Source organism: Oncorhynchus keta, chromosome 3 (genome assembly GCF_023373465.1).
Source record: "Oncorhynchus keta strain PuntledgeMale-10-30-2019 chromosome 3, Oket_V2, whole genome shotgun sequence".
In the NCBI taxonomy this organism is placed as follows: domain Eukaryota; kingdom Metazoa; phylum Chordata; class Actinopteri; order Salmoniformes; family Salmonidae; genus Oncorhynchus; species Oncorhynchus keta.
The window spans coordinates 10,587,664-10,610,579 of NC_068423.1; the positions used below are offsets into that span (position 1 = coordinate 10,587,664).

The following is a 22,916-nucleotide window of genomic DNA, read 5'->3' on the forward strand; positions in this document are numbered from 1 at the left end:
GCCTGTCTGTGTGCATTGTGTTGGTCTGCATATTTACAGCCTACTTGTCATACATGGCTGTGTGTGTGTGTGTTTGTTTTTGAAAGATTGCAAATGCTACTGTCAACAGATCAACTTATTGATTTTCATGAAGATTTTGAAGGTGATTCTATCCAAACTACGTGCCAACAATCAGAATGGCTATCCTGCATACAAGCTTCGGTAAGGAAGAAGGACAAGAGTCTGATATAATGATATTACACACAGGCCTCTTCCTTTACCGATGTGGCATCCAATTTGATAGTTGGTGACAGAGAGAGGAGGAAAGATAAAGGGGCAGATTAAAAGAAAGAGGGCAAGACATGCGGAAAATTAGTTGAGACAGTGAGACAAATTTCCTCCCTATGTCCAATCTCCTGATAGCTTGGCCAAGGCGACCTTGACCCTCATCCCTCTATTTGGCATCCATGAGGTCATCTTCATCTTCGCCACTGATGAGCAGACCACTGGCATCCTGCGCTACATCAAGGTCTTCTTCACGCTCTTCCTCAACTCATTTCAGGTGAGGAACCTGAAACCAGGTTACCCAGGTCAACAAACCATAGCCTTGCATTATTACCTAGCAAGTGAAGCCTATCAGTGTTTTGTTTTAATCCAAGCGTTGTGTCTCTATAGGGATTTCTGGTGGCTGTGCTGTACTGCTACTGTAACAAAGAGGTTTGTAAGATTCTATTGTGTTTTTTTCCGTTATGTTCTATCTTTTTCTATTGTTTTCCATCCATCAAACTCATCACATGCTCCCCCTGAGGTGCCCCATCCTTTCCTATATAAGCTGTAACGCACACACTTACTGCCAACTGCACATCCCTGATTGAAGGCTCATTTGGCTACCTCGATTATCTGTGGCAATTGCTGTAAACGGTCTGGGTTATGGTGTGATGTGAAGTCAGATGGGTCACAAGTATCTGACAGGTTCGCTCGTGTCTGAAAGAAATGTTAATGACATTCTGAATTACTTTAGGAATGGGCAACTACTATTATTAGACGAATGCCTTTTGAACGTCAGACCTGTTCATTCTAATGTGTGGCAGCTGCAGACCCGGCCCCAGGATAAAGTGACTAAAGGGGCAGTTGAAATCGGCGAGGGGGCTACATTTTTGGGGGTGTCCTTGCATTAGAATGATATTGAATTCTGCTGATATAATCACGCTGTTCCACAATAAACATAACGTTCAAATGCTGAGACTCCAAGATCATTGAGTGCTTTTGAAATCTGAAATCTCTGCTGCGCTTTATCAGCACAATGGACCATACCATACAGCTAGCCCGTTTTGGTAATGAATATTGGATACAAGATAGATAGGGAAATTCATCTATTACAAGCAGACTATGTGAATGCAGTGACACACACAGTTGTCTTACCAAAATAGTAGTAGCCTAGTTATTCTTGCGTGCAAACATAAATACTGAATAACAGTTTGGCTTAGAATACGACACAACTGCGAATGCGAACGAACGAATGAATGAATGCGACCAGAACAAAACAGTGGAACCAAGTAGTAGGCTTAGTAAAGCAAAATGTCAGATCGATAAAGGCATGACACAATCTATATTTAGGCTAGTTACATTAACAAGGAACAAACACAGTAAACAAAAGGCGAATGGAGACGCAAATAACCAAAACATAGCCTACAGCCTACTACAGTGAGATGCAGCCATGCACAGCTGTCTTGCCAAACAAATAGGCATATACAGGCCAGCTTCAAACATGGAAAAGCATACTGCTCGCTCATGAGTTCAGCAACAGGTTGTGATATGGCAACAGGTTGTGAATACACTTCTGTGAATCAAATTCGACCCACATAATCAATTAAGCAATGCCAGCCTACCATAAACACGTTTCCAATAAGTACAGTTCCATTTACAGCCGCGAAAACCAATAGGCTATGGGAGAAAGGCTCAATTTGATTCTGGTTATCTATTTCTATGATGAAACATACTGATATGTAGCTATACCCAGGGGCGTCATTGGGTTCTTACATTGGAATTATATGGAATTCAGCTTGCATTACACTACACCACAGTAAACATAAAAGTTCAAGAATTGCTTTTGACCAAGAAGTGAAAGGTTCGATGCCACGACATCTCACTGCACTCCATCAACACCATGGACAGCGCCCTAAACCCTAAAGCAATATTTTGATCCAAACCAACCAGCTAGATTGAAACAATCTTACGTTTTCAAAAGGGTTGCAGCTTCCTTGATGCTCTGTGGAATTTCATGAATAATCGATCAATTGATCATTCCTTGAAATCTTCTTGTGAGATCCCCCTCAAATGCCAGTTGGATTAGTTCAGCTTTCCTCGGGTGTAGCGTGTTTGTTCTGTTCTGATTGGACGCCCAAAAAGTCAGTCCATGTTTCAGTGTAGTAAGCATGGTCGGCATAGCGGAAAGAGGCCCAGAGAATCATTGCAGCATATCAAGTGGGGTCAAATTGTCGTCATTGGAGCCAGAGCGGGCGATTTCAGTCAGAAAAACCTAGCAAACGGCACTGAACTCAGCTTCCACCAAATCTGTTTTGCTTAGATCTCGCAGTGGATTCGCCTTTCAACTCATTTAGAAAGTCATGGCTCTCTGGGTCAAAGGCACACAGGGCCTTCACCAGTTCTGACGTTTCACCAATGACGGTATCCAACGTGCTGAAGAACTGTGTTTTCCACTCAGTTCTGCTGGCCTACTGTATCATGTAGGCCTGGAGGTTTGTACTTATATACTGTAACATCGTTGTTTGCTTGGCGCTGGTGGTGGTGCATCAGTGCCACTGGCACTGCACTGTGCCTAAATGGCTTCGAACTCACTGTCGCCCCACAGCTTCTTGACACACTCCAATACACTGTGGACCACTTTGACTCTAGTGTAAAGATCCGTTGCTTTTGCCTGGAGTCATTTGTTTGGAGGAGGGAGAAGACTGAGGATTCTGTGCACCACATGCTGGCTGTAAACTTAAAGCCGGGGTCTGTCACTGTCCTCAGCAACCTTGCAGTCCTCGAGTCTTACTTCTGTGCTTTAGGAACGCATGCATTTTTGCCTGCTTTTTATGGAAACCAAAAGGAGTCATACCTTACCACCCAGTGACTTCTCATAGCCGCCCTACACACACCACGGCGTTCCCTGTCCATTGTGCTGACACAGCGCAACGGAGATACAGATCATCTTTTGCGCCAAAGGCCCCTTTAGGCCCCTCGTGGACCTCGGGGCAGGTAGCTTCTTCCATTCTCATGTACAGTATAGTTGCAGATGTCCTCTTTTGCTCTGTAATCGCCAATCCTGAGTAGGAAAAATGCATCAATTCAACATCCTTTGATTAAAAATTGGTTTTGCAAAAAGACAGGCTATCATTTACTGAGGGAGTATAATTGTATGAAGAATAGTAGACTGTGCATCAGTGACCAGCAAGGACAAACTCACACATTTCAGTTGAAGGGAGGGAAGAATGTTTTTTCCTCTGTTGGTTGCAGGTGAAGACAGAGCTTGCGAAGAAACTGCGAAGCTGTAGGATGGAGGTGGAGGTGGTGTGCTGTGGACAGTGACTAGCCGAGACAAGAGTAGAACCATTCTCCATCGCCACAGTTCCAGAGAACAATGGAGCTTCTACACCACCACCAACAGGAGTCCAACCTGATAGTCCTCCATCTCCGCAGGCTCAAAGTTCAAGACAGCATGCTCGGAACACCTCCATGACACCTGAGTCTCTCGCTCAACTGCATTGTCGTACCACAAAGGCAACCCTGGAGAAGAGTACAGACTGCACACACCTAACTCCTAATGAGACCACGGGGTCTAGTCCATCTATGCAGGTGTCATTCCTCATTCACTTAAACGACCCGGTTGAGTTACCTCCACATGTTGTAAATATTTATTCAGATTAAAGGCCCAAATGCAGCCATTTTTGATCTAATATCAAATCATTTCTGGGTAACAATTAAGTACCGTAGTGTAATAGTTTGAAATTAAAATGTAAAACAAAATGACAAAAATAATTGTTTCGCAAGCAAGAAGTTTCAGAGGTGGTCTAAGTGAGGGGTCTAATTGGGGGTGCCTAATGTAACTTGAAAACTAGCTGTTGGCAGAGAGGTTTGACACTTTTTTTGTTATTGGTCTATCAATTTATACTGCCTGGGGATGTCATCATGCAAGACAACTCCACCCATGCAAAACCTGCAGATTAGAAGGTCCTGTGTAAATTGTATTTTCAACGGGCAACTATCAGAAAGTTACACTGATCACATTTTTCCCACTTTTACAGTGTTATTTTCATCAGCTGTTGTACAATATGATACAAAACACAGGGAAAACTGAAATTTGACTGCACTGGGCCTTTAAGTAAGATATTATTTGTGTGTCACTCTGTTAATGTACAGTATTTTAATGTATTTCCAAATGATGAGTGGTACAGTGCCTAGTGAAAGTCTACACATCCAACTCCCCCCATGCCTTAAAATTACATCTAAAAAGGGATTAAATAAATACAAATCCTGCCGATCTACATAACCTACTCCACATTTTCAAAGTTAAAGGAAATGATGGAAAATGTTCCACAAGAAAAAAGAACATCACACCCCAGAGTTAATACTTTGTGGAAGTATTTTGGCAGCCATTACAGCTGGGAATCATTTTAAATAAGATCTAACCGGTGTGTCAAATGGCTAGCTAGATAGTAGCATTTCAATCTGTGACATCACTTGCTCTGAGACTTTGAAGTAGTTGTTTCACTTGCTCTGCAAGGGCCGTGGCTTTTGTGTAGCGATAGTTAACTATGCTTCATGGGAGGCAGTTGTTGATGGTTTCAGAGGATCCCTGGTATGAGCCCAGGTTGGAGCAAGGAGAGGGACGGAAGCAAAGACTGTTACATTTGCACAACTCTTAGGGCAACATACACTGAGTTTACCAAACATTAGGAACACCTTCCTAATATTGAGTTGCACCCCCCCTTTTCCCCTCAGAACAGCCTCAATTTGTCAGGGCATGGACTCTACAAGGTGTCAAAAAGGTTTCATAGGGATGCTTGGCCCATGTTGACTCCAATGCTTCCCACATTTGTGTCAAGTCGGCTGGATGTCCTTTGGCTGGTAGTCCTTTGGCTGGTAGACCATTCTTGATACACACGGGATACTGTTGAGCATGAAAAACCCAGCAGCGTTGCAGTTTTTGACACAAAACGGTGCGCCTGATGCTGCCACCACAATAGTTGAAAATAAAAGTTGGAAGAATGTTATTCAAAATTGTTCACAGCTGCAATGGCTGCCAAAGGCTCCTTCCACCAAGTATTAACTCTGGGGTGTGAAGACATACGCAATCAAAACATCTTCATTTTTGATGAATTTGGAAAAATGTCTATATTTTTTCTCTCACTTTGAAAATGCGGAGTAGGTTGTGTAGATCGTTAGGGGGCTTGTAACGCCAGGGTAGTGGGTTCGATTCCCGGGACCACCCATACGTAGAATGTATGCACACATGACTGTAAGTCGCTTTGGATAAAAGCGTCTGCTAAATGGCATATATTAGGGGGCAAAACCCCCCACATGTATTCCCTTTTTAGATTTCATTTTCAGGCACAAAATGTGAAGACTGTGCAAGGGGTGTGTAGACGTTCACTAGTGATTGTGTCTCAAGTAGTAATTTTGTATTCGAGATGAGTGAAGCTTATCGCTACAAGACTTTTGAAATGTCAATAGATAAAATGAAATGTGACATAAAAAAATCATACTTTTCCTGCTGTTGTCTTTCTGGAGGCCATAGGGTGGATAACTCAAAAACACATTTGTGTCAGTGATGCGTATGTGAACCCTGAATACATCAGTCACTTTACGCAATTTAACATGACCTTTTACCATATCATGTTTAGTGTGGAATTTATGCTTAAAATTATCCTTATCCAACTCAAGACATGGGTCGGGCTCCACTGCTCAGATGCTGCATTCATCATCCAATGGTTGCAGGCCACGTCATCGACTGGTTCATCGACTGACAGATTGATAGAACAAACGATGTGGTTTACTGAAACGTAAAATACCATTCCAGGCTTTTCCAGGTGTTTGTGTCAGCAATGCCTGGGCAGATGAATGCGCCCATGACCTATCTTGACCAATAAAGCTCAACAGCTTGTAGTCCTAAAAACCGGAAATTAGTTACCTCTGGTTGTTCAGCCAAAGATTGTCTATTTTATTGACAAGATAGTCGAGTGACCGTTCTAACAATGGAAATATAGGTCCTTAAAGATGGAAGTCAGGCGGGAAGAGGTGAGATCAGGTGGGACCATTCTTTCCAATGAGAGAGCAGAAATGTGCGTGAACAACAGGCCATAGAAATAGATAAAGGTCTCATCTTTGTATCTGTGCCATTATAACGCCTGTGATAGCATAGGCATCGCCATTTAGGCGATCGCTGTTTTAAAGTAGAACATTTTCTTCTTCATTGGCCGATTGCTCCCAACTCATAGGAATTCCCACCCAGTTGACTACTTTAAAATGGTGGAAGCCCTCAATGGCAATGTCCATCCTAAAATCGGTTTTATCCATAATGAGTCTATCTCCATGACAACAGACACAACTCCAATATTAAGTTATTTTTTTCTAAGTTGCCGAAATGCCACTTGAGTCTACCTATATCAGTGCATTCCTAATCTAACCAAACGTCTATTTGGTCAAATAAGCCCATTTAGCAAATTAGCAATACTTTTTTAATGTTGACCAAATTTTATACTCTTATCTCATTGACCTCCATATAAAAAATCCTCACTTCGTTGGCTTATTTCTGTGGACAGATTTTGGGCAGAGTAAAACCTGTTGTTTTGCCTCATACTCTCTGGCTCAACCATTCCTATGGGGGAAATTAATGGGGAAAGAATGGGGTTTTGGGATAGACATAGGCTTCGGAGATCTTATACACTACATGACCAATAGTATGTGGACACCTGCTTGTCGAACATCTCATTCCAAAATCATGGGCATTGATATGGAGTTGGTCCCCCCTGCACTCTTCTGGGAAGACTTTTCACTAGATGTTGGAACATTGCTGCGGGGACTTGCTTCCATTCAGCCACAAGATCATTAGTGAGGTCGGGCACTGACTTCGGGCAATTAGACCTGGCTCTCAGTCAGCATTCCAATTCATCCCAAAGGTGTTCGATGGGGTTGAGGTCAGGGCTCTGTGCAGGCCAGTCAAGTTCTTCCACACTATCTCAACAAACCATTTCTGTATGGACCTTGCTTTATGCATGTAGGAATTGTCATGCTGAAAGAGGAAAGGGCCTTCCCAAAACTGTTGCCACAAATTTGGAAGCACAGAATCGTCTGGAATGTCATTGTATGCTGTAGACTTAAGATTCCCTTCACTGGAACTAAGGGGCCTAGCCCGAACTATGAAAAACAGCCACAGACCATTATTCCTCCTCCGCCAAACTTTACATTTGGCACTATGCATTTGGGCAGGTATTGTTCTCCTGGCATCCGCCAAACCCAGATTCTTCAAACGGACTGCCAGATGGTGAAGTGTTCATCAATCCAGAGAACGCATTTCCACTGCTCCAGAGTCCAATGGCGGTGAGCTTTACACCACTCCAGCAGGCATTGTGCATGGTGATCTTAGGTTTTTGTGTGGCTGCTAGGCCACGGAAACCCATTTAATGAAGCTTCCGACAAGCAGTTCAGTGCTGACGTTGCTTCCAGAGGCAGTTTGGAACTCGGTAGTGAGTGTTGCAGCGGAGGACAGACCATTTTTAAGCACCACGCACTTCAGCCCTCGGCGGTACCTAGACATTTGCACTTCACTTACAGTTGACAGGGGCAGTTCAATCAGGATAGAAATGTTAAGAACTGACTTGTTGGAAAGGTGGTAGCCTATGACAGTGCCACGTTGAAAGTCACTCAGCTCATCAGTTAGGGCATTCTACTGCCGCCAATGTTTGTCAATGGCGATTTTGTGGATGTGTGCTCGATTGTATACACCTGTCAGCAACGGGTGTGGCTGACATAGACAAATCCACTGATTTGAAAGGGTGTCCACATACTTTTGTATATGTAGTGTATGTTTTGTTCTATGATATGTCAGTCAGTTAACATTACCTTTATGAATTATGAAACATTTGTGTTTGTGCATTTGTGTTCCCAAAATGGAATGTTAGTTGATGAAGATTACCACATAGAGCAACACGTATAAGATCTCATAAACCTGTGTTTACCACAAAACCACATTAATTTGCACGAGCCATGGTGGCGTTAATGCCAACAAAAAGACGCCATTACTATTGCTCTCTATGGTCCTGAACTACCGCTCCCAGAGGCACCGTGGGACGCAAAGACGTGACTACGTATTACCGTTGGAAACGGCGGCGATTGTAGCGGGAGAGTACAGATTGTCATGGCAAAATCTGTTGTTTACATGGCGAAGAACATAAAAAACCTTGCTACCACAATTTTAAAGGAAAATATGGTGTGAGACAAGATATGTACTTCTTTCGTAAAGCACGTTAAATGTTGATGGTACCTTTGTTACCAAAGGTCGAGTTGATAGCACAGCAAAGCCACAGTGGCTATCCGGTACAGCATTATAGTACATATTTTGCCAGATATCAACAGGTGAATGAACTTACTAGCTAACGTTAGCTAAGTAACTTGAAAGGACTCCATGACATATTGCTACAATGACGTCGAGAGGTAAAGGGTTTAATTGCATATCACTGCAGGTTACCAGCTAACGTATTTCACTGCTAGTTAAAAATAAGAGTAATGAATTATGACAACTATTCCAACTAGCTAACGTTAAATGCTTTTACAGTATTTATAACTAGTGCCCTTCAATGTTTATTGTGCCTGACAGTGTGGCAACACCCCTATGTCAACATCTTCAAACACATGAGAGTTGAGGAATGGAAGAAGACCTCAAGAGAGGGAGATGTGACAACCTATATGGTAGGCAACACTACTCTTAACAAGTCACTCTTATTACCCAACCAGCATTGGAGATAGGAGGCAATCTGGGGTGGCAATCATGTCAAAGGTACTCAATACCTTGTGCCCACTCTCTCCCCTCCTCCAATCAGAGAAGTGAGGATAAGCTCTGAGGTTGACCCCCTTTAGACCTTCTCATCCAATGCCCCTGCTTATGTCAGATGGAAAATGAGGAATCAGAAACTACTTTTGAGATTCACCCCAGGTCTTCAGTTTGCTTTTAATTGTGACTTTTCATTATGACATTTTGACAGGACAAAACACTGATGTGTTCAGTGTTTCGGATCCGAGGGTCCATTCCAGCCAGCAATTACATCCTTCTGCCCAAGACCAGCACTCAGTCCCTGGGGCTGACAGGACGCTACCTCTACCTGCTCTTCAGACCCAGTCCTGCCAAACACTTTGTAGTGCATATGGATATTGCTGCTGAGGTACAGACTGGGGACATGATTTTCCGTCCTGGCCCTTTCTTGGGTTGAATTCCGCATTGTTATGTACAGCTTGGGTGTACCATTATTTTCTGTATTGGCACACTCCATTGTGGTTGTCATTCCAATTGAAGGAACTAGGGTCTAGTTTCAATGATAGAGTTACTATGTCACTGCCTTTGTCAATAAGCGTAAAAAATACTCAACCAAAAAATCACGAGGCAGACATTTCAGAATGTCGTGATTCAAAACCATAGTTTGGGGGGAAAACATTTGCAGTGGTTCTCGTTCAGCTAGTTAATGCAAACCAGCCTCTTGATCTCCATCTCGCTAGCAAATATTTTGTATTTTATTGAAGCGGACCTAGGAAGTGACGTAGTTCCTCAATGCCAAAAGAGTCCATCAAACCAGACCCTAGTCACTGTGTTGCCTAGGGTTGGGTTTTTGAGACTAGGTAGGAACACAATGGCATTGTCAGGCATGTAATTACATACTTTATAAAACTGATTTATATAGGATATCTGTGTTGTGAGGCATGTTATTATTCAACAAGGGCATAGTATTTTGATAGTATGATGGATTGGCATAGCACTGATCAAATAAATATATGCCTCATAATTCGAAGGAATTTGCCGTGTTAAAAGTGAAATAACATTATTATTCAGAATAGTCTGTCTCCTCTCTCCCACTTCCACGACACTCAATACCTGTTTTTATACTGAACAAAAATATAAACGTAACATGCATCAATTTCAACAATTTTGCTTAATTACAGTTCATATAAAGAAATCAGTCAGTTGAAATAAATGTATTAGGCCCTAATCTATGGATTTCACACGACTGGGAAGGGGTGCAGCCATGGGTGGGCCTGGGAAGGCATAGGACCTCCCACTGGGCTGGCGTGGTTACATGTGGTCTGCGGTTGTGAGGCAGGTTGGACATACTGCCAAATTCTCTAAAACAACATTGGATGCAGCTTATGGTAGAGAAATTAGCATTAAATTATCTGGCAACAGCTCTGGTGGACATTCGGGCAGTCAGCATGCCATTTACATTCTCCCTCAACTTGAAACAGCTGTGGCATTGTGTTGTGTGACAAAACTGCAAATTTTAGAGTGGCCTTTTATTGTCCCCAGTACAAGGTGCACCTGTGTAATGATCATGCTGTTTAATCAGCTTCTTGATATGCCACACCTGATAGGTGGATGGATTATCTTGGCAGAGGAAAAATGCTCACTAACAGGGATGTAAAAAATTGTGCACAACATTTTAGAGATGCTTTTTGTGCATATGGACAATTTCTGGAATGTTTTATTTCAGCTCATCAAACATGGGCCCAACACTTTACATGTTGCGTTTTATATTTTTGTGGAGTATAGTAGCATGCCTCCGGAACTGATTCTAGTATTGGTTGCTTTCTCATGTGTTTTATACCCAACCTTTCATTTTGAAAGTGCTGTAGTTCCTATGAATTTAAAACCCAAGGTTATTTTACCACCACTCATTGGGGATTATGACATTTAGTTGAGATCTTAACTGGAATTGGGAAAATAAGCCTTCTAAATCTGTCCATCTAAGCTTCTTAGATTTATCCATCTAATTATTGAACGAGTAATATAAATCTCTCTTAGTTTTAAGCCTACAGTAGTTCATTAGACTAGTTGTTTTGGTGCCTCTATAATACAGTCTAGGTTTTAGCACCTCGAGTGACACGTTCAGCTCTGTTATTGTCTTGTCTAGGGTTTTGGGGGATTATGTTATTCTAATATCCTTGCATTTAGCCAGGGCCATATTCATAAAGCCTCTCAGAGTGGGAGTGCTGGTCTAAAATCAGTTTTCCCTAGATCATAATGAATAAGATTAGTAGGGGACCTGATCCTAGATCAGTAATCCTATTCCGAGACCCTTTATGAATATGTGTGCTGTTCAGGCATTCAACCATGGAACTCTCCATGATAAGTTACCAGACAGAATCATGACTGGTATTGTTGATTCCAGCTTTATGGATGTTACCTTTGCAGGCAAAATCACAACTTGAATGTCTCACAGAATGGACAAACAAAATATAAATTAAGCTTCTGATGTGTGTGTCTATAGGTCCCCTTGGAATACCCAAATATTGGCATGTTGGTCAAATAAAACAGAGGCATTACTTGTACCATTAAATGGGCCAGATTTTGGGGAGACTGAACATATTAGCAGAAGTCTGAGTTTGTAAGTCTCTTAGGTCAAAACATGAATAGGCATTTTGAAGGAAAGGTTTGGCTGAACACAAAAAAAAGGAAACATTTGAAAAGGATGTAATTTCCATTATTACTTTAGAGTGGAAATACAACCGTTATGGATATTACACCCATTGACATTCAAATCTTAAAGATTTCTTTATCAAAATCTATCGTAACACATTTGTTGTCATCCTGGAACTTTTGTAAAATGTCAGCAGATGGAATTGTACCTAAATAATGTCTGCACTTCAAAATATACTGAACAAAAATATAAATGCAACAATTTCAACGATTTTACTGAATTACAGTTCATGTAAGGAAATCAATCAATTTAAATAAATAAATTAGTTCAGAATCAATGGATTCACATGACTGGGCAGGGTCACAGCCATGGGTGGGCCTGGGAGGGCACAGGTCTACCCATTGGGGAGCCAGCCCAGCCAATTAGTATTAGTTTTTCCCCACAAACAGGCTTTATTACAGACAGAAATACTCCTCTGTTTCATCAGCTGTCTGGGTGGCCGGTCTCAGACAATCCCACAGGTCTGATGTGGAGGTCCTGGGCTGGCTCGGTTACACGTGGCCTGCGGTTGTGAGGCCGGTTGGACGTACTGCCAAATTCTCTAAAACAACGTTAGAAGTGGTTTATGGTAGAGAAATTAACATTACATTTTCTGGCAACAGCTCTGGGGGACATCTTTTATTTCAGCTCATGAAACATGGGACCAATACTTTACATGTTGCGTTTATATTTTTGGTCAGTATATATACCTTATGGATAATTACTGAATGAGCATGGTTTCATTTTGGAATAATTCACCTTTTTTGTCAGGGTGACCTTCCCCTGGGATTGCCCGTATGGTTTCTTGCTACCAAGTTTTGTCGCATCTACCTCGTCTCTGACTCTACCTGGGTTCCTTGTCTTGTGGATTTCATAACCACGCCTTTATAACAATTAAATCATGATGAGGCATGAATTTGTTCAACCATTTATCTGAACGTGCTCGTCTTAACACATACGAACCACCATGATGCTCTGCCGCACAACCCCAATACACAACTCTCTCTACATGAACTGTTGGGAGAGTCTATTCTACAAGTCCAACCGTTTAGGTGCCCGCTTATCTCTCGTAGTGTTTGGTGTGTAGCCCATTCACTCACGCTGACCAGCTCCAATACTTTGTTCTTAACTAGAGCTTAGAAGTCGGCCTCGACTTTTGGTTTGATAGTATAAGTTAAGCGTTGTGCTTTCAAAAACGTTGGTTTGTGTCTGACACGAGACAGCTGCCCCTGTGTCAATCTCCATATGTACTGGCTGCCCCTCTAGTAAGGGAGAGACATAGTATCCATACACCCCCCCCCCCAGCAACAGTCAGGATTTTCAGTGTGACTTCCTTGCCTGAGTCTCTCACCTCAATGTTCTCTGCTCAACAGCGTGAACATATATTTTTCTTTTGTTGGAACGTCTGTTTGTTTTCAGTCTTTGACGTTTTCTCTGAGCGCGATGTTGCCGGCAATTCATGTCCTTACATCAGCACGTAGACGCCTGATGTCCCGCTTTGCCACAGCGGAAGCATGTGCCTTGATTTCCCTGTCTCTGATTCTCAGTTGAGATAATCAGGGAAAGTGCACAACTGCTGAGCGTCTATCATCTAGGTCCATGGACACACTGACTTCAATGGCCCTTGCCAAGGTCAGATTACTTTAAGTCAATTGTCTCTTTTGTGTAGTGTTAGCAATTGATGTTATTCTTCAATAACACAAACTCCAAAGCAAATCAGGGGGAGAAAAATAGGTTTATTTGAGAAGGACAAATCAAGATGTTATGCTGGGAGGTAGATGTTCAGTCTCCCCTGTCCTCAGCTTTTCTCCACCGAACACAAGACCTAGTACCTCATTTTGACAAGGTTGATTTCTTCTACCCCAGGCCACTCAAAACCATGCTTAAAAGTTGGACACACTATATCATTCTGTCATTAGATTTGCCTAGGGGTTCAGTGGATCACTTATCACTCTCCTCATGGTTGCAAAGAGTGAAATAGACCTTTGCTCACTCTAGATGTAGGGTTGTGATGGTCCTGGAATTTAGGATGACTAATTGGCCAGACTAATGACTGCGGTCTCTGTAACAGTTTGAATAGCAAAAATAAAAACATATTTTTAGATGCACATTTTCTCCTTCGCTCCTGATTGCATGTGCTGCCATAGGAACATAATTAATCTATGAGTTATATGTGTGCTGCTGCTTCATTGTGGGGGTTGTTACCTCTGCAACCCGAGACTTTGTTGCTCCTTGCCGACTCAAGAAACTAGCAAAGTTTCATCACGTTGTTAAGAGTCCATTTTACCTCAAACGAACTAAACTGTACAAATAAGTATTCACATTTTTACCAATTACCAGTACAACCCCACCATAAGAATTACAGGTACTATATTTGACCTCCCTGTTTCCTCTGCTGTTTTTTGTAGGAGGGCCAGGTGATCCGTGTCTCCTTCTCCAACCTGTTTAAGGAGTTCAAGTCCACGGCCACCTGGCTGCAGTTCCCCTTCCTGTGTGGAGCGGCCAAGGGCTCGGTGTACGAGAGCACTGCAAAAACAGCCAGACACGGTGAAAACATACATCTACACCGAACATAGTGACACAGTTACAGCAACAATCATGTTCAAGCAAAACTGGTTGAATTGTAACAGCTAAAAGCTGGTCATTTGAATCAGATTTGTCGAGTTTTGTCTTCTGTGATGTCTTCACTGAACATGGCTAAACCAGCAAATTACAATTGTACTGCGGTGTTCCTTGATCATGACCAAGTTCTTCTATTGGCCAGGACTGGTGGGTCCCGCCCCCTCTACGGTGTGTTGGACCTGTCTGATGATGGACCTGCAGTACATTCTCTCTGTCTACCTCAACCGCCACCACAGCCACCTGAAGGCAGTCAAACTGTGTGCCAACATGTCAGTGAAAAACATGTTCACCAGTGACCTGGTGCTAGACCCTGGTGAGACTGAGACCCAAAGCTGTCACAGGGTTTTATAATAATATAATATAATATAATAATAATAATAATAATAGGATTATAATGTAATATAGTGTTAGATGCTTCATGTCAGGTTTATCAAGGACTGTGTATGTGCACAAAATTGCAATCTGGGGGAAAATTCCTGGCTCAAAGTTTTTAATGTTTCCACAGAACTAGCTAAGTAGCTATAGTTACCTTTTTTATTAGTAATAACGTGTCAGCTTTTGTCATTGAGGAAGAATGTTCCCTAAGATGGGAGAGGCAGCGCAATCTGTGTCACAAATAGAACTGACTACTATTTTACAGGCTGACTACACCGCTCGCGTTGCAATATTAAAAAATAATCTATATTACTCAATTATTGCACCCACACTGCTCGCGCGCGCCAACGAGCATCTGTATTGGGCTTAAATAGAAATCAGTTATATTTCTGATGCAGATCGCGCTGCATCTCCCATCTCCTCATTGGTTTATAGAAGCAGGTACCCACGTGCCATCTCATTGGTTATACCCACGTGGGTGACTGAAAGACGAAATCGGTCGGTGGCGGTAATGCATGTAATTTATGAAAGTTGCCAATCGCAATATAAAGTCAAGAGAAGAAAAGGCCTAGAAGGACCAGAGATGACTAGAAACGATTCGGTTGACCATTTTATGTGTGGATTAATTATCGGAGTAGAGGACTTTGTGCATTTCAGGTAAAATAACAATGTTTATCCCAGGACAAATTAGCTAGCAACAGCAAGCTATCTAAATAGAACAAATTAGCTAGCTAGCTAAATTGCTATAAAGGTTTAATTCTTTTCGATCTGTCCCCAAATTAATGTAATTGGTTCAGAGTTTGTTTTGATATTTTAACCTGCGTGTTGTGAGCGCGTTTGGTGTGGGGGCGACAAAATAAATTGTTAGCGCTTGGCAACGTAGACGCTCGTTGGCGTGTGCGAGCAGTGTGGGTGCAATAATTTAATAATATAGATTCAAAAATGTATTTTGCAACACGTGAGCGGTGTAGTCCGCCTGTAAAGTGCCAGCAGTTCACGCGCATTTGCTAGTGAAAGAAATTAAATGAAAGTTAGAAAAATAACTGGTCGCACAATGCTGCGTCCCATTAGTTGTATTTTCCACGTAACGTTACGAGCATCACGCAACCTGATAGACTGTAACTGTAATTATGATCCACGTCACAAAAAGCATTACAAAAGTATAATAAAAAATAAACATATTGGCATTAAATGGAGTCGGGATTTTAGATGACTGCACGATGAAGAATGAATGAGTGTCTGGTATTTGCTATAGAGGTAATGCTTCTAAAATGCCTTTGCACTAGATTTGAGATTTTATACATCTTCGAAACTCTGAAATTATGTAAGTACTTCAAAGAAATACAATAGGCACCTTTACGTAGGCTGAAACAGCGGACTCTTCTATTGAACAGCGTTCAGATTCCCTTTGCGGTAGCCTAGCGAACAGTGTGTAGCCAGTTTGTGGTCTGAGTTAATTTGTTTTTGTTTTAATGTTTTCAAAATTATTTTGCTTTTAGTGTTGATTAGGAACCGTGTCTAAAAAGCCAATACTTGTGAGCTGGCCCTAGTGATTTGAGAGGTGACAAGCGTTCCTCTACTATAGAGACTAAGCTTGGGGGCATGAGCTAAGAAAAACTTTTCGATAATTATCTCCATTCTACACTGTACATGTAATGGAATAAACATACAGACCATCTGTGCTAATTCCACAAAACATATTTATTTTATATGTTCTGTACTTATCAGTATGATTTTTTTATTTATGTTTTGTAAATACCTTTTCAGAGGACTGAACTGAACCAGGTGTGATCCATAATGTTTGTCTAAGCACATGAATCTCCAATTTGCCGCATGATTCTGGTACTCTCAAAAGTTGGACAGGGTTGGCAGGACTGGGGAGCTTTCAAGGCCAGCGTGGTTGTGAACAGAGCACTGCACTTAAGACCCCAGTCAGTGTAGAAATATTCACTCACCAGCCAGCTTATTAGGTACACCCATCTAGTACTGGGGCGTACCTACCTTTGCCTCCAGAACAGCCAGAATTTTTTGAGGCACTCTACAAGATGTCAGAAACATTCCACACGGATTTTAGTCCATGCTGGCGTGAAGGCATCACGCAGTTGTTGCGGATTGGACGGCAATACATTCATGCTGCGAACAGCCCTTTCCATTTCATCCCAAATATGCCCTATTGGGTTTAGGTCTGAGGACTGAGCAGGGCTCTCAAGTAAACTGAACTCGCTGTCATTTTCTAGGCAATATTTTTCCACTCCTTAATTGTCTAGTGTTGGTGATCGTGTGCCCACTCTAGCCGCTTCTTCTTGTTTTTAGCTGATAGGAGTGGAACTCTGGTTTTTACAGCAGATGACTGTTCCGACAAATGAGTGAGGAGGTGTGGAGTCAGGCGCAGAGAGCAAAAGATGTGGGGAAAAAACACGCTTTAATGTCCAGGAAAAATAATATGAACAAAAGTAGGAAAACAAATTAACAGAAATATTAACGGACAGCGCGAAACCCAAAATACAAACAAAATACACTCAAACACAGAACAGACGAACAAGCCCGCACGAAACAGAAGCGGGCTGAACAAACTATATATAACCCCACCCGAACAACCAAACAAGAAACAGGTGATACCAATCAGACAAAACCAAAGGAACACAGAACAACGGATCGGTGATAGCTAGTAGACCGGCGACGACGACCGCCGAGCGCCACCCGAACAAAAAGGGGAGTCACCTTCGGTAATATTCGTGACAATGACCACACCATCTGTGACAAGGATCGACGAGTTGTGCGTTTCGAGATGCCGTTCTCCACTCCGCTGTTGTGCTGCTATTTGTTGTTTATTTGTCTGTTTGTTTGCCCGTTCAAACGTTAAATCGAACAGTAACTGAATGCCTCGATGCCAGTCTGCCTGCTTTATATAGCAAGCCACGGCCACGTTGACTCACTGTCTGTAGGAGCAATCCATTTTCATGAACGGGGTGGTGTACCTAATAAACTGTCCGGTGGGTGTATAGCGACCACATAGTTAAACAAAAATATATTTAGGTTAAGGGCTCATTTTCTTCAGGATGTTCAAAAGCCTGGGCCTTATCTATGCATTTTTATAGAAATAGTTCAAATGCAGAGAATCCTTCAGCTAAGCCTATTTACAAGACCATTTCCTTAGTTTGGCATATTTTTTTTAGTTTATAAAATGTTTAACAGCTGAACCTTCAACCTGATTTATTTCAGACCATTTCCTGAATAGAAGTGCATTTTTTTGTACTTGACATTTTTCAAAAACAGCAGAACTTACTTATTCATGGCCATCTCTTGAGTTTGAAGTACTTACTTTTATTTCAAAAATAATTATTCAATTCAACCACGGTGCAATTGACCAGGCTGTGTGGGGGTGCAATCAATTGTGTTCATTCATTGTGCCTCCCTCAAGGTTCTAGCCCGGCTCCAAGGCTAATCTATCTCTTCAATATTCTTCAATATACTTCCTCATCTTTTTATCCTTTGTTCATTTCCCTCCAGGAGTGTCCTTCAATGAGGCAAAGCAGGCCGGGTTGGCGTCATCTTTGGGCACAGGCCCCATGCCTAGGGAGATGTCCTTCCCTGTGCCCAAGGGAGGCAGCTGGCATGACCTCTATGACTACATCAGGTGGGTGGCCTCACCAGGGTGGTATTCAAATGGGAGAAAACTTAATTGAAAAAGCGAGCGACTACCTGGACTTGTCCAAAAATAACTGCTTGTTTTCGTTGTCTGTTAAATAACATTTTCAAACTTTTTGCACCGGTATGCCCTAATGAACTGCTATCCAGTTACCGTAGACAGGGTGAATCGAGCTGCTGTCACAGTTCAAATCAATTGCTGACGCTATGCACATTTTCTAGTTTCAGTCGGTATTGAAGTGTCAACTTGCCTTTCAACTGCTTCTTATGTTTAAAACTTTTGAGCTGCTACTTTGTTTATTCTAACAGGTTTCCATCAGACGGAGCCAAGATGCCCTTTGACTCCATTCAGAAAGGCTATCCCAGCTCTGTATCTAGTAAGTGGACAGCACTATAACACCTATGAATGTTTGATTTACTTCTAATTCCTATGAAGTTAAGAATAGATGTGCCTAAGCAGCAATTGTGACAAATGCCGTGATTACTATGTTAGTGTATAATTACAGTAGAATGAAAACATTAATTGCACAGTACAAATTCTGTGGTAACAGCACGTTATTGTTGTCTTGCCCCAGCATGTTCCCCAGCAGAGAGGAGTCCCACGAGAGAGATGTCTCGCAATGTGAACATCAGCAAACCAGTGCAAGACAGAGTGTCACTCATCCAGCAGATCACCACCCCCAAACTAGTAAGACAATAGCCTGGGTGGGTGGTTGGTTGGTTTGTGTGTGTGTGTTCTTTGTGTCTGAAATTGTATTTTCATGCTCTAAGTATATGTGTATATCTGTGGTCATCCCATTTTCTGTATACTGTCTGTGTCAGACTGTCTGTTCTGTGTACAATTACAAACGGCTGTATTTCGCATTGTCATAACCTGATGTGCCGTTTCCTCCCCCAGCAACCAAGGCAGCGCACCACTCTGGAGACGTCCAGTATTGCTGGGCTGGGAGTGGTCACATCTGGCCTGAACGGCCAAGACACATCACAGGACAACTGGCATTGCCCTGGCGACAACCTGGGAAAAGGTCAGGGGTCGAGGACCTCCAGGTCGCACCGCTCGGCTGTCAGGATACCGTGCACGGACGATGGGGGCGTGCACGTTTACGCCCACACCGAGGATGACATCAACACCCACAGAGACGACAGTGACGTAGAGGAAGTGAGACGCACCATTTAGCACTTACACACACACACCTCTCAATTTACACTCCACCTTCATGTAACAGACCTCTTTCACAAAGCCACTTCCTGTGCTTTCCCTGCTCCTACACACTGCTTTGTTTCTGTACTGTTGAAGGATTCCACATTCGTCTCTTTGCATTTCCAGATTGTTTGTACAGCAGTCTCAAGACCTGTCACTCTTCCCATAGCCAAGGAATCCCAACAGCGGGTAAGAAAATACAAGAAAAAAGAGATTGATTTCAGATTTTGAAACACCTGACGACTTTGTTAGTTTCCGTACAATGATATTGTACAGAATATTGTGTGAACCCATACAGTTATTGGTGTGAATCCTGTTTCTGTCTACTCAGAAGCTGCATCCTGACCCCATCCTCAGGCTCAACAGAATCATTGGTTTTGGGGGAGCCACTATGAAATGTGTAAGTCTCAAGGTGGCACTGTGTTTGTTTACGCTATGGGATATGTTTTCACACGGGGGCCTCACGAGTGGCGCAGCGGTCTAAGGCACTGCGTCGCAGTGCTTGAGGCGTCACTACAGACTGGTTCGATCTCAGGCTGTGTCACAACCGGCCGTGACCGGGAGTTCCATAGGGTGGCGCACAATTGGACCAGCGTAGTCTGGGTTAGGGGAGGGTTTGGCTGGGGGGGCTTGACTTGGTTCATCGCACTCTAGCGACTCCCTATGGCTGGCCTGGTGCCTGCAGGCTGACTTCGGTCATCAGTTGAACGCTGTTTCTTCCGACACATTGGTTAAGCGGGCAGGTGTTAAGAAGCGTGGTTTGGCGGTTCATGTTTCGGCAGACGCATGGCTCGACCTTCGCCTCTCCTGAGCCAGTTGAGGAGTTGCAGCGATGAGACAAGATAGAAAAGGGGGGTTATAAAGTCCTGTACGTCATGTGAAATAAGTAAAGGAAAACTTATGATCCATCGTTGCCGTATATTAGATATCATACCATTTTTATATGTTACAGATATAATATCAGATATGAGTTTCTCTCTCTCTGTGAGATCATATATGACAAAATTATATATCATATACACAAGTACTGTATATTTAAGAAGTAAGGCCTGAGGGGGTGTGGTATTTGGCCAATATACCACAGCTAAGGACTGTTCTTATGCACAACGCAGAGTGCCTGGATACAGCCCTATATTGGCCGTATACCACAAAGACTCGAGGTGCTTTATTGCTATTATAAACTGGCTACCAACGTAATTAGAGCAGTAAAAATGTACATTTTGTCATACCCGTAGTATACGGTGTGATATATCGCGGCTTTCAGTCAATCGGCACTCAGGGCTTGAACCACCCAGTTTATAATGTCTGATATACCACGACTTTCAGCCAATCAGCACCCAGGATTCAAACTACTCGGTTTATAAATACCAAATCTACTACCGCTCTCCCTTTAGGCTCTATGGACTAAGTCTGGGGATACGGTGGTGTATCCCTGTCACGCCATCATCGTCTCCATGAAGATCTCCTCCGGACAGCAGAGGTTCTTCATCGGCCACACTGATAAGGTGTAACACACAGTTTAATGAAATATCCTGAATACACACACAACACACACTCACATATAGCGCCGCTGTTGTCATAGTAGGCCATGCCACTTCAAATACTTGGCCTGGGTGGTGCTGTAGACGTTGTACTATAACAGGTTTTGAATGAGATGCCACAGCAGGTAATGAGAGTTCCATGGTCTTTTTTGACACTAGTGCTGCATTTCATCACTGTCAAGGTGGCATCAATGTCACCTCACGGTGTGTTGTCTCTGTGTGCTGTCAGGTGTCTGCTCTCACGTTCAATGGGAACAGTACAGTGCTGGCCTCGGCCCAGACCGGCATTCAGAGTGTGGTGCGGGTTTGGAACTACCTCAAGGCCAACTGCTTGGCCATGTTCAAGACCCACGCTCACTCACTGTCCTCGTTGAGGTGACCGTTCACACACAACCACAAATGCACATGCTCAGCCACAAGACCCATGCTCACTTGCTGACCTCACTAAGGTGACCCTTCACATGTAAACGCACACACCTCTTCACCTCACATCTCCCCTCTTATGTAACTCCTCTTCACATTTGACTTTCCCCTGTGTGTTCCTGTCCCATTGTCCTCATTGAGTTAACCACACGCATATACAGTATAATACAACACACACACATTCGCTTTAAGGACTGATATTCACTCTGTTCATGACTTGTGCTTCTTGTTGTCCTCAGCTTCTCCTACAGTGGTGGGGTTCTATGTGGAGTGGGGAAAGACGGCCACAGTAAAACAGTAAGCGCCACAGCCAACAGCCATGATATGATACGTGACTCAGAATAATTGTTTGCAGATACTGTATTCAAAGGATACAGTCCATGACTAGGAAGAATGGTATCCAGATTGTATTCTTAATATAATCCATATATACAATTCTGTCGAAACAATTCTTCTTAGTCACTTTTTGGCTACAGCCAAGATGACAGTATTCAGTCTTAAACTCAGTTTGTTTCAGGTTAAACAATGATCTTTCTTTTGGCCTTCTAGCTGTTTTCTTACCTGAAAACAAAACTGTCTGTTTACCATGGCTACCCAGTTAGGGAGCAACCAAGGTCAATAGAAAAACACTTCAGCGCACTGCTTGGGGACCTAATGAGAAACGCTCTGGGGAGCAATTCATTATCATCATCATGACTTTTACCATGGCTTCGCAATCAGTGTTAGTTACCTTTTGGTTGACTGATTGCTGTGACTGTGAACAAAGTTAATTGCTTGTTGTGTGGCGGTGGGGGCCTAACTTTAAAAAAAAAAATGAATTGTCACATGCTTCGTAAACAACAGGTGTAGACTAACAGTGAAATGCTTACGGGGCCTTTTTCAACAATGATAAAGATAAAAAATGGTGAATGAGATTGAATAACAATGACCAGTAAAAATAACTTGGCTATACACAGGGAGTAGAAAATAACATGGCTATATACAGGGAGTAGAAAATAACATGGCTATATACAGGGAGTAGAAAATAACATGGCTATATACAGGGAGTAGAAAATAACATGGCTATCTATACACAGGGAGTAGAAAATAACTTGGCTATATATAGGGAGTAGCAAATAACATGGCTATACACAGGGAGTAGAAAATAACATGGCTATATACAGGGAGTAGAAAATAACATGGCTATATACAGGGAGTAGCAAATAACATGGCTATATATATATAGGGAGTAGCAAATAACATGGCTATATATATATAGGGAGTAGCAAATAACATGGCTATATATAGGGAGTAGCAAATAACATGGCTATCTATATACAGGGAGTAGCAAATAACATGGCTATATACAGGGATTAGAAAATAACATGGCTATATACAGGGAGTAGAAAATAACATGGCTATATA

The 22,916-nt window shown here is 42.5% G+C and overlaps 2 protein-coding genes across 2 annotated transcripts in view; both read left to right on the forward strand.

Annotated features, from left to right (window-relative positions):
- LOC118366027 (glucagon receptor-like) overlaps positions 1–5,935 on the forward strand; it is a 30,706-nt gene extending 24,771 nt beyond the window's left edge. Inside the window, exons 11-14 of the mRNA XM_035748348.2 lie at positions 110–201; positions 403–541; positions 655–696; positions 3,499–5,935. Of these exons, the coding sequence (XP_035604241.1) occupies positions 110–201; positions 403–541; positions 655–696; positions 3,499–3,570 (345 nt within the window). The 3' untranslated portion in view covers positions 3,571–5,935. The remainder of the gene's footprint in view (positions 1–109; positions 202–402; positions 542–654; positions 697–3,498) is intronic.
- Positions 5,936–8,286: 2,351 nt separating this feature from the next.
- wdr90 (WD repeat domain 90) overlaps positions 8,287–22,916 on the forward strand; it is a 72,271-nt gene continuing 57,641 nt past the window's right edge. The window contains exons 1-14 of the mRNA XM_035748359.2: positions 8,287–8,694; positions 8,858–8,949; positions 9,243–9,419; positions 14,111–14,249; positions 14,467–14,637; positions 18,210–18,336; positions 18,657–18,724; positions 18,923–19,035; positions 19,246–19,506; positions 19,675–19,737; positions 19,880–19,948; positions 20,943–21,053; positions 21,319–21,464; positions 21,752–21,809. Coding sequence (XP_035604252.1) covers positions 8,682–8,694; positions 8,858–8,949; positions 9,243–9,419; positions 14,111–14,249; positions 14,467–14,637; positions 18,210–18,336; positions 18,657–18,724; positions 18,923–19,035; positions 19,246–19,506; positions 19,675–19,737; positions 19,880–19,948; positions 20,943–21,053; positions 21,319–21,464; positions 21,752–21,809 — 1,608 coding nt within the window. The 5' untranslated portion in view covers positions 8,287–8,681. The remainder of the gene's footprint in view (positions 8,695–8,857; positions 8,950–9,242; positions 9,420–14,110; positions 14,250–14,466; positions 14,638–18,209; positions 18,337–18,656; positions 18,725–18,922; positions 19,036–19,245; positions 19,507–19,674; positions 19,738–19,879; positions 19,949–20,942; positions 21,054–21,318; positions 21,465–21,751; positions 21,810–22,916) is intronic.